This window comes from Kogia breviceps, chromosome 8, assembly GCF_026419965.1.
Source record: "Kogia breviceps isolate mKogBre1 chromosome 8, mKogBre1 haplotype 1, whole genome shotgun sequence".
NCBI classification, from domain to species: Eukaryota; Metazoa; Chordata; class Mammalia; order Artiodactyla; family Physeteridae; genus Kogia; species Kogia breviceps.
This window is the reverse complement of record NC_081317.1, coordinates 53,097,984-53,110,137: the sequence shown is the minus strand read 5'-3', so window position 1 is coordinate 53,110,137 and position 12,154 is coordinate 53,097,984. Positions and strand designations below refer to the sequence as shown.

Below are 12,154 nucleotides of genomic sequence, written 5' to 3'. Positions count from 1 at the left end.
GTGGTTAGTGGTTTCCCTTTTGTGGTTTTTAATTCATGGTTTTTTTTAATGACTGCTGATGTTGAACATCTTTTCATGTATTTATTCGCCATTCATATTTTTTCTTCCATGGAGTGTTCTGTTCTTTTGCCCATTTTTAATCCAGATTTTTTGTTTTCAAATGAGAGTTCTTTATATATGCTGGATATAAGTTTTTTTTAATTAGAAATGTGTTTTGCACGTTTTTACCTACTCTGTAACTTGTCTTTTCGTTTGTCTTTTGAAGAGAATATCTTTAGTTTTGAAGAATTTCTCAAGTTTTTCTTTTTATGGTTTTTGCTTTTTGTCCTACCCCAAGTCTCAAAGTTTTTCTGCTTTTTTTCCCCTCGTGTTCTTTTTTTTTTAATTTTTAAAAAAATGAGGTATAATTTATATACTGTAAAATTCACTCGTTTAATGTGTGCAAGTCAGTGGTTTTAGTACATGCACAGAGTTGCATAGCCATCACCACAATCAATTTTAGAATATTTTCATCATAATGAAAAGAAACTCTGTACCCATTAGCAGTCACTCTCCATTTTCCCCACATCCCAGCCTTCAGCAACCACGAATCCACTTTCTTTTTGTGTAGTAGTTTTGCCAGTTTTACACATTTTATATAAATGGAATCATGCAATATGTTGGTTTTTTGGTATGGATTTTTTTTTACTTAGTATAATGTTTTCAAGATTTATATGTACTAAGTATGTATCAGTAGTTAATTCCTTTTTACAGCTGAATAATATTCCATTGTATGAATATATTATATATAGTTTATCCATTAATCACTTGATGGATCGCTTAGGTTTTCTTGTAGAAGAAGCTTTATGGTTTAAGATTTACTTTTTAGCCTATGATTATTTGAGTTAATTTTTCATAAGGTATGAGTTTTACTTGTTGAGTATACCATCCTTTCTTCACCTAGGCACCTTTGTCAAAAAATTGTTTGTCCATATATGTATGGGTCTATTTCTGTACTTAATTTTGTTTCATTGTTCTAAGTGTGTAGACTTTCATCAAAACCACACAGTTTCACAACTGTTGCTTAATAATGTGTTGAAATCAAGTAATATGAATCTTCCAATTTTGTTTTAAATTTGGCTGTCTTAAGCCCCTTGCTTTTCCACGTACATTTTATTTATTTATTTATTTATTTATTTATTTATTTATTTATTTTTGGCTGTGTTGGGTCTTCGTTGCTGTGTACAGGCTTTTCTTAGTTGCAGCAAGTGGGGGTTACTCTTTGTTGTGGTGTGTGGGCTTCTCATTGCAGTGGCTTCTCCTGTTGCAGAGCATGGGCTCTAGGCACATGGACTTCAGTAGTTGTGGTGCGCAGGCTCAGTAGTTGTGGTGCGCAGGCTTCAGTAGTTGTGGTGTGCAGGCTCTAGAGCTCAGGCTCAGTAGTTGTGGTGCATGGGCTTAGTTGTTACGCGGTATGTGGGATCTTCCTGGACCAGGGCTCGAACCCGTGTCCCCTGCATTGGCAGGCGGATTTTTAACCACTGTGCCACCAGGGAAGCCCTCCACATAAATTTTAAATCAGCTTTGAGAAGCTACAAAAAAAGCCTGCTGTAATTTTGGGTAGAAATGCAAATTGAATTTGTAGATCAATTTGGGAGAGAATTGACATCTTAATAATATTAAGTTTTTCAACCCATACACAAGGTATATTTCTCTGTTATCCTAGATCACGTTTTATTGTTTTCTTACTACAAATCTTGCACATATTTTGTTAAATTTAATAAGTATTGCATATCCCTAAGTATTTTTATGCTAGTGCAATTAGACTGTTTTTTGGTTTGTCTTAATTTCCAACTGCTCATTGTTAGAATATAAACATGTTATTGATACTTTTTTATGGCCTTACTAAACCCACTTATATATTCTTGTAGCTTTTTTGTAGATTCTTTTTGTTTTTCATTGTAATGTTGTCTATGAATAGAGATTGTCATACTGTTTTTCTCTTGGATCTGTATGCCTTTGATTTCTTTTTCTTGCCTGATTGCACTGTGTAGGACCCTTTGGTGTGGTTGAATAGCAGTGGTGAGAGCAGAAATTTTTATCTTGTTAACAGTCTTGGGGGAAAGCATTCGGTGTCTTAACATTAAATATGATGTTATATTTAGTTTATTTTAGTGTAGAGATTTTGTAGATATCCTGTATTAGGTTGATGAAGTTTCCTTTTATTCCTAAATTGGTATGGGTGTTTATTACAAATAGATGTTGAATTTTGTCACTTTTTTCCCCTACATTTATTGCAATGATTGTGTACTTTTTTGATTTGTTGATATGATGAATTATTTTGATCGATTTTCTAATGTGAACCAAATCTGCATTCCTAGGATAAACTCCACTTGGTTATAATGAATTATCCTATTTATTTATTGCTGAATTTGATTTGCTAATAATATTTTGTTAAGGATTTTTGCATCTTTGCACCTGTGAAGGGTATGGTTCTGTAGTTTTCTTGTAATACCTTTGCCTGATGTGTTATCAGGATAATGCTATCCTAATAAATAATTTTTCCTAAAATGGGCAGTAGAATTTTCTAGTGAAAATTCTAGGCTTGGAGTTTAGGAATGTTTGTAACTATGAATTCAGTTTATTTAATACATGAATCTATTTATCTATCCATCTATCCCTACTAATCTTGAAGTGGGGATTTGGGTGGCACAGCATACATGACAATTAGTGTGTCTCTCTCCTTTTTTAAAGTGTAAACTTTATAAAATCAGGGAGTTTGTTTTGGTCATGTGTCATTCCAGTGCTTAGTATTCCTGGCACATAGTAGACACTTTGTAAATGATTTTAATCCTTTTGAAACTTGGATGTGTCTTATACTTTATATGTGCATTTAGTGGGATCATTTCCTTTTTCCAGAAATGTTGCTATTAAATTGATGGTGAATCTAATAGTTGTTGAGGACTTACTAAGAAATGACATTATTGTCATTTGAACAAACTATTTTATACTGTTGGTGTTGTTATTCATTTATATGGTTTAGCCTCCCCTGTCTGCCAAAGGTTACATATACCTATAGGATATTCTATGGCCCTAATGCATACAACTATAGATGGGTGAGTGAGTGAATGAATGGATAAGAACTTGGTTTTGAATGTCCCAGTGCTCTGCTCTTCATATTTTGAAGTGTATTTTGCTTTATGTAATTGTCAATATTTCTCAATAACTGTGTTAGTTAAATCAAGTATTTTCAGGGTCATGGAGAACTAGCTATTTAATCTGTGATGAATTCTTTTGGAAAGCATTATATCCCCTTCTTCCTAAAAACTGTTTTTGTTTTTCATTGACTTTTCTTAAAGTGAAACTCTCCCACAATATATTTTCAGAAGGTTCACAGATCTAAGTCTGATTTGGGTTTGACCTGACCTACCAGGAGCAGTTCTGTATAATCACTGTCCTGTTTAGATTTCTTTAAAACTGAAGTGCCCTCTCTCTCTTTGCTCCTTTGAACAGGGGACAACCAGGGGTCATTTCAGATCTACTAGGGCTTCTCCAAGCTCAAGTGACTGTCCTCTTCTGCCCTGATTTATAACTACTTGTCATCCTGAGACTAACTTGGCTCCTGTTGATGAGGCAGCTGAAGGTGAATGACAGTTTCTTTCCCTGAAATTTGCTGACTGTCTTGTCATCCTTTGGCATTTCTAACTCTGACATGATACTCTCACCTAAATTGGACGATACTGATTTGTCCCTGGATGCAAATGGCAGCCTTGCTTCATTATTTCCTCCATCTTTGGGCAAATTTTCCTGATCCTGTGGCTGCTACCTGACCATATTTATGCCTCAGCATTAGGTAATGAGCTCTTTTTCATTTTTATTTCAGAGGAGGCTTTATCAGGCTTACTGGCAGCACTACTCTGAATGAAATCTTTTTTCTTCTTTCTTTCTTTTGAAAGTGATCATCATTTGATTTGTTTTGCCTTATAAATTAATTGTTTTCTTCTGCCTTCTTTACATTTTTTTCCCTAGATACCCAAAAGTACATGTGATATAACCCATCATTTGCCCTTTTCTTTCAGTTCCTTCTTTATTTAAAAACATATTTCTTTTGAAAAACATGGAGTATGTTAGCATTCATGCAATATGAAACAATTAGATGAAAATTTTGTATAATAATTGTGAGAAGTGGTATCTGTGCTTATTACACATTCCCCTTAGAAAACACTGTGAAAAGTGTGGTTTGCTGTATTTTAGAAACTCCATAATTACCATGTGATGTGAGTTGTTATGGTAACAGCATTTTCCCCCTTCCTATTAAATAATAGAGTAAATGGTTGCTTGAGATGTGATTGAATTGTCAGCTTTCAAGCTAATGTTATCCTCATGGGAAGGGGGAGTGGGGGGAGAGGGGAAGAGAGAGATAGACTGAGCTGGAGAGAGAATGAGGGAGGGACAGAGGGAGGGTGGAAGGAGAGAGAGAGCTTTAAATATCCAGAAAGCACCTACAAAGTGATGAGTGTCATTTTACTTTAAAAATGTGTCCTCTATAAGCCCTCCCTTCTTTTCTTCCAGTCACTATTTGTCAGGGGACAGGAATAACAGAAAATTTATACTGTGCAAACAAGATTACTATTGACAGACTACTGAAGCCTATGATTTCTTATTTATAAACAGTGGGACATTGAGTGGCTTTGGGGGTCTCTAACACTACGTACAAATGTTTTTTCTTCTGGGAATGTGGGAGGAGTGTGTGTATGTCACAGACCAAATGTAGTGGCTCAGTATTGGTGTGTCTGGGTAGCAACTGAAGTTAAATACTTTTATTCTTTTGATAATAATGTATGCATCTGGGAAACATGAATATGCCTTACTTTGTGAGATTGAGGTTTTAAAATCAATAACAAACACTTTACCTGTTGATTTTTATGTGCTGCTCTACCTTATCTCATTCTAGTTTAACAGTCAAACAGCCTCACCAAAGCTTGTCTTACTTGATTTAAATTATTTATTGAAGTGCCGTTAAAATGGGTATTTTCTTATAAATGAATAATTGTATTTGTTAAGATCACTCGAGAGGCAGAAAACATTACCAAATTTCTGGGCAATGTATTCTGAACAGTAAATTATCTAATTAGGTAGCCATGTAGTTCCTTCAAGAAAAACATGAATCAGTGAGGAAACAACATCTCCTTTTTCATTCTGTCGTTTGACATTCCCGCTACATTTATGAATTGTGTTTCTAAGCAGGATATTTCTGTTGAGCGAGTATTTCACATATATGTCACTAGAACTTGTATGATACAAATTAAAAAGTTTCGTAAGGAAATTTCAAAATACAAAGTTTATAATACCCGCTTTAAAATTTCGCCTTGTCAGTCACTGTGTTTTTAATCTGGAATGAAACATTTCCCAGCCAGAATATTTTGGACATGTTCTGTAAAATTTCAAATAACTGTATCCTCAACAACTTGTGTTTGTGTTTAGCCGTGCCTACTAAAAAAAGTTTTCTAACATTGTGTTTTTACACATCATAACTTTCTGTGATTACTTGTTTATGACATTGTGGCTTTCACATGACAAGATTTTACCTTAAAGCGAACACTGTATGTTTAATTGGTTAAACTCAGCAGGTACTTAAGTGAACACTTAAGTGCGAGATACTGTTATGGGTTTCATGGGAGAGATTCTGGGATGAATAGGATATGATCTCTGCCCTTGGGATTGTATGAGATTAAGGTCCATGAACAAATAATCTAAGATGGAATCTGTTGAGTATAACAGGAGAGGCATATAGTGTACTTCCAAGCGTAGGGATGGGAGAAATTATTTCAGCAAGTAGAGGTGAGAGGAAGACTGGGCATTCAAAGCAGCGGAAGCAGTCAGTGAATGCAAAGGTCTTGTAGAGTATAGGACAGGCTTGGGAATTGTTTTAAAACCCAAATCAACCAGAATACAGGTTAAATGAAAGAAAGGAGCAGAAAATCAAGTGGGGAAATTGGATGAGGATCTTAACCATCAGGGCAGCAGAGTTCTCACATAACAACAAATTCGTTCTTTTTTTTTTTTCTTTTTTTTGCTGCTATGAGTGGCATGTGGGATCTTAGTTCTCTGACCAGGGATCGAACCCGCCAGGGAGGTTCCTACAACAAATTATTTCTTAATTTGATTCTAAAATACTTTGGACATAGCACAAAAGAATTTGGACTTTATTCTTTAATGAACCATCAAAGGTTTTTGAAAAGAAGTTCTGAGTTAATGTAATAGTAGCAACACCATTCAGGATGTATTAGAAGGAGGAAAGATTTTAGGCTGTTAAGAGATCAGTTAGGTGGCCTCAGTAATTAAGACAGGAAGCAGGACTCACCCAGTGAGGAAGAAAGTAAGGACAAACATAGTAAACATTTTAGAGGTAGAGATGACAGTTGAGTTGGGGGCAAGGGAGAAGTCCAGGATAAATCAGAAATTTCAAACCTGGTGATTGTAATATTGATGGGGTAATATTGATAGGAAAAGGAAAGATAAGAGGAAGAGTGGATTTTGAATGATGATGACAAAGAGGTATACAGAGGGTATTAGATGGTGGGAGGTGAATGTTTGAGAAGTGTATGTTCTAAAAGTAGCCATTTTCAAACTATGTATTTTAAATTTTATTGAGTTATATGCATAAAGTAGGTTTCTCCCCTTTTAGTATATAGTTCTATGAATTTTGAGACATGGACACATTTGTCTAATCAGTACCACAGTCACGATGAGAACAGTTCTTTCACCCGAAAATCCCCCCATGCTCCTTTGTAGTCAGCTTCTCCCCTGCTCCCAAATCTCCTGACAACCACTGATCTCTTTTATGTCCCTCTAGTTAAAACTGTGTTTTAAAGAGTACTAGGGACCACCACAAAGTAGACTCAGAAGATCAAGAGGGCTGAACGCCAAGCCCTCAGCCGTCATCCTTACTTCATTTACACAAATTTTGCTTCTCTGTTTTCTGTTTTATATATTGGCATTTTACTTAAAATTTGGGGCAGGCTGGAAAAATTATACAGCTAAATACTCGAAAACTTTTATTCTACAGTGTTACTGCTACCACTCGAGCCACCATTATCTCTTACCTGGATTTTTGCAGGAGCCTCTGAGTAGATTTCTCTGCTTTGACCTTTGCCCACTACAGTCTGTTCTCAACAGAGAAGTCAGCATGATCCTTCTACGATGTAGATTAGATTGTATCATTTTTCTCAAAACCTTATAATGGCTCCCCCTTTAGTAAGAGTAAAGGCAAGTCCTGAGAAGTGACCTAGAAGTCCCTGCTTTCTCCTGTTAATTCTCCAGCCTTCTTTTTTTACACTCTCCTCTTTGCTTACTCTATCTGTGCTAGTTACCCTGGCCTCCCTTCTGTTCCTAAAACAGGTCAGCCACATGCTCACTTTAGGGACCTTTGCCTTACCTTGTGGGGTTTTTTTAAATTGAGGTAAAATTCACATAACATCAAACTAGCCATTTTAAAGCTTAAAGGGTACAATCCAGTGGTATTTAGTACATTCACAGTGTGCAACCTTCACCTCTGTCTAGTTCCGAAACATTTTCATCACCCTCAGATGAGACCATGTATGCATTAAACATTCCCTCCCACTTCTTCCTCTCCCTACCCCCTCCCCACCCCTGGAAACCACTAACTTGCTTTCTCTATCTATGGATTTACCTATTCTGGACATTTAATATAAATGGAATCTTATAACATGTGACCTTTCATGTCCGGCTTCTTTCACTTTCACATAATGTTTTCAAGGTGCATCCACATTGTAGCATGCATTAGTACCCATTCCTTTTTATGGCCAAATAATATTCCATTGTGAATTTATCCTATTTTGTTTATCCATTTATTCATTCATGAACATTTGGGTTATTTCTGCCTTGCGACTACTGTGAAAGTGCTGCTTGTGCAGTCACGTACAGTATTTGTTTAAATATGTCATTTCAGTTCTGTTTGGTATATACCTAGGAGTGGAATTGCTGGGTCATTTGGTAATTCTATGTTTAACTTTTTGAGAAGCCACCGAACTGTTTTCCAGAGCAGCTGAGCCATTTTACGTTCCCACCAGTTCTTCATCTCGTTCAAGTTTTCACTCAGGCTTCATCTTCTCAATGAGATACCCTGACCACCCTATTTAGTCCTGTGACCTGCTCCTGTCCCCACTCTTGCCTTATTATCCTTCTTTTCCCCCTTTACCCTACTTTCATATTTCCCTAACGTCTCTTTTTTAGGCACGTGCAGTAATGTTTCATTATACTTAGTACTACCTCTTACACATAGAAACTCTTACTGTTTCCTAAGTCATAGAAGCTGCTCACCTCAGCAGTCCATTAGACACCTGTTATTCACTGCAAGGGTATATACATAGTTAGCCTTAGAAAAACTGTATTTCGTGTGTTAATTAAAACTTGGTGCACAGTGGTTGAGAACCCTGCTTTATCATCTGTTGAATAACAGGGTTGAAACTTCATGATTGGAATTAGTTTGTTGATTGGGCTTCCTTCAAAGCCATCTCACCAGTATAGCAAATTACACATGATTTTCATACTTTAATAATGCAAATTATATTTTTCAGCCTAGCAACATTAACCTCTGTGGGGTAACTGAACACATCCTAAAATGTGTTTTTGTTAAACATGGTCAAGGAAGTCTTTTCTGCCTGTAACACAACTGGAGAGTAAGGGCATGACTGTGTTTAAGCTGTTTCTCTAAGTCTCTCTTCGGTAAGAGAAAGAGCGAGAAAGTGCATTTTTAAAGAGATTTAGTCACAGCTAACTCCACAGAACTCTAAGACTAGGTGTAATCTCATAAAACCTGGGGAGTTCAGGCAGGTGTCTAGGCTCAAGCATGACTGCTTCCCTGAACCCACCTTCAGATGTGGTCTGAACAGCAGCAAGAGGGTTAGCTTTAACCTTCGGTTTATAGCCGCCTTGTAAATAGGTTTCCTGGCATGACAGTCTTTGTTCTTAGAAGCTCAGCATTTGATTTGCTCATGTTCCTTTACATTTTTTCATATTACTTTCTCTTTTTAACTCAAGTTTAAGAAGCCAATTGAGATCATTGTCTTTCCAAAAACATCCTGTGCTCTTTTTGCCAATTTGCTGAGACTGTGGATATTCTCAGTTGTGCAATGATGTCCATGGATTATGTGGCAGCAAAATTTTAAAATATTTTGAGGTTCCGAAGTAAGAGATAAAAGTTTTGGTTTTGGTGTTTGTATCCTTTCTGTGAAATCCAGGTCTCAAAATGGAACTTAAAGATAACTAATGTATTTTTTGAAAAGGGTAGGAAAAAGCTAAAGGGCTTCCCCTACCCTACTCGATAGAGTGAGTACTTAATCAGAAAAGCAAGAAATCTGACTTTATAATTTTTTTTAGGTTCATTTCATGATCTGAGTATCTTTTTCATACAATTTCAGTATCTAATTTTTAAAAAAGAAGCAGTGGGATGAGGAGTGCTAGATTACAGACAGACATCTCTTTGTTCCCATAGATGCTTCATAATTTTGCCTTATAATCTATTTGTGTACATTTCTGACTCTCCCTGTGCATTTCTGAACTCTGTGCAGATACTGATCGATTTATAATCCTCACATCCTTCCAGAGTCCCTTGCATATAGTAGGCCCACCCTAAGACTGGGATTAAAGAAAATACCAGAAGCCATGGAAACCACCTGTATTCAGAGAGGCTGTTCTCCTCCCCATCACAAAGCACTTGAGAAAATTAACTCCTATAATACAGTAAAATCTCTTTAAACACTGTAGTTATCATGATTCTGGGGTAATTATGTAGAAATTTGTCCTTTTTGTGTGTTTGTTGTTGTTTTTTGTCTGTAAGACACAGACTAAAGTTTCCGTTGTTTGAGTTTAGATGAGATGAGTTACAGGAAACATGAAATGTGATGCACTGTGACTATTTTTTCTTGAGTGATCTTTCTTTAACAGAAGCAGACCTTGGGAAGATTTGTCGCAAGATAGCAGTATACTAATAGGTAGAAACAGAAATGACTATGAAAACCAGATGTTTTGTCTGGGCCTGTCTTCAGAAACAGGATTTCAGTGTTGGCATATATCATTTTTCTCTTGTTTACCCACACTGATTAAAGGGCATTTATCTAGTGGTGTGCTCAATTGCTGTGTGTGGGACTCATTTGCATGCTCTTAACATCCTGGTTTCTACACAACATGATATTTCTGTTGGCAATTTAAGTTTATTACTTCAGAAATTGTCATATTGGAAGTCCAAGATGTGAGCAATATTTATTTTTATTTAAAATTACTAGGGGGATTTGTTAGACAATACCTAGTTTCCTGACATTGGCAAGAGGCTTTACAGAGTTTTCCCCTGATTTTCGAGGACATATTTGTATTACACATACATCTTAACTTGTTATTATTGTAGGATTTTATTTGCTTTAATTTAGAAAATTCCAGGCTTACTGTATTTTGTCTTTACAGGACTCTAAACTCCTCTCCTTTGAAAATATCCGAAAGATCTTATTTGTGGTTCTGATCCTAGACTGATTTGGTTTGTTTTAGAATCCAGACCATAGAAATGAAGGGAAAGAGAGAATTGATGATACAGTTTTCATTTTATTCTGTTTTAATACTGTGCAGCCTAACTTATGTCATGGTACATTTTTCCCACAGGTTCACATCCAGCTTTCCGAGTGGCACCGTGCAATTTTTCTCCCACAGGCCTGGCTCGCATATATGACTCGTGCTTATCATGCCATTTTACAGGTAATGAAACCATGGGGTGGCTTGTTCTAGGGAGTCTCTTTCTTAAGGTTTACTTACGAATATTTAGTGTAAGAGCACTTAGGAAAATAGCACTATCAAAAAGGCAACGGTTATTTTTGCTCATAAAAGAATGTGAGGCATGCATATATAACTGCACTTAAATTTTAAATGTGATGCCCGCCCCCCGCCAGATGTGCTTTCCATCCAGAGCTGCCTCTTGAGTGCTCCTCTCCGATGTCTTGCTGCTCTGTGAATGCCTCTCATTGTCCCAGATGTCCGCCGTGGCTGTCCCACAGCTCCTCAATCTTAGCGTGTCCCAAACTGAGCTCATCATTTCATCCTGTACCTGCGCCCTCTCGAGCTGGACTTGCTTTTACGTCTCCAGCTTTGTCTCTTAACCCTTCCCCTGAATTTTCGGCCTTGCTCAATTTCTTTGTTTTCCCAAACTCAGCATGTCTTCCCTAACCTCTTGGCTTTTACCTACACTGTTCCTTCTGTTGCAGGCACTGCCATTCCCTCTCTGCCTATTCAAGGCTGGTTTTGCAGCTTTTCCCTTTTTCTCAATTCCAGGAGTAAGTTTCACTTTGTATTTATAGTTGTCATAGTCGTGAAAGGGGCACATGTTGGAATGGCAAATTTCTGCTTGTTTTTTTTTACATGGTTTTATCTGTGTGCCTTCCCTCTCTGTGTGCCTCCTTAGAACCCATGCTTCCCTTTTCAAAGCCCTGATCACCCTAGTTATATGTCTGGGGCCTCCCTCCAGTTGGCTCTGTTCCTTAAAGCCAGAAGCTGTGTTTTCCTCTCTGTTGGGTCTCTAGAAACTGACATGGTGTCTAAAACATAGTTAGTGCTCACTAAATAAACGAATTACACTCAATTTGACTTCTTTTATTCCAGTAATATTATAAGTTATAGCTTGTGAGTTTTTAAAATTAGAAATAATTTTTAATCAGTTTGGGAATATATGAACATTTAATAACATAAGGAAAAAACTACTAACTCAATCCTTTTTCCTAGCTTAAAATTCTCTGTTAAGGATGATAGAAAAAATCTAAATTACTTAAGTAATTTATGGCCCAAAGTAAGATTTTCATGAAGGCTTAAGAAATGAGGTGTGGACTTCCCTGGTGGCACAGTGGTTGAGAGTCCGCCTGCCGATGCAGAGGTCACAGTTTCGTGCCCCGGTCTGGGAAGATCCCACATGCCGCGGAGTGTCTAGGCCCGTGAGCCATGGCCGCTGAGCCTGCGCATCTGGAGCACAGGGGAGAGGCCACGACAGTGAGAGGCCCTCGTACCGCAAAAAAAAAAAAAAAAGAAATGAGGTGTTATGGTTAAAGGTAATAGCTGTCCTAAAGGATAGAGGCGGGGCTGGAGGAATGACTAAGCATCTCAGCATTGATGTTCTCAA

At 37.0% G+C, this 12,154-nt stretch overlaps 1 protein-coding gene across 4 annotated transcripts in view; it reads left to right on the top strand.

Moving 5' to 3' along the window:
* The window catches only part of FOCAD (focadhesin), a 326,170-nt gene that overhangs the window by 227,376 nt on the left and 86,640 nt on the right, over positions 1-12,154 (top strand). For all 4 annotated transcript variants that reach the window (XM_067041424.1, XM_059072504.2, XM_067041423.1 and 1 more), the window contains exon 22: positions 10,654-10,746. In XM_067041424.1, coding sequence (XP_066897525.1) covers positions 10,654-10,746 — 93 coding nt within the window. The remainder of the gene's footprint in view (positions 1-10,653; positions 10,747-12,154) is intronic.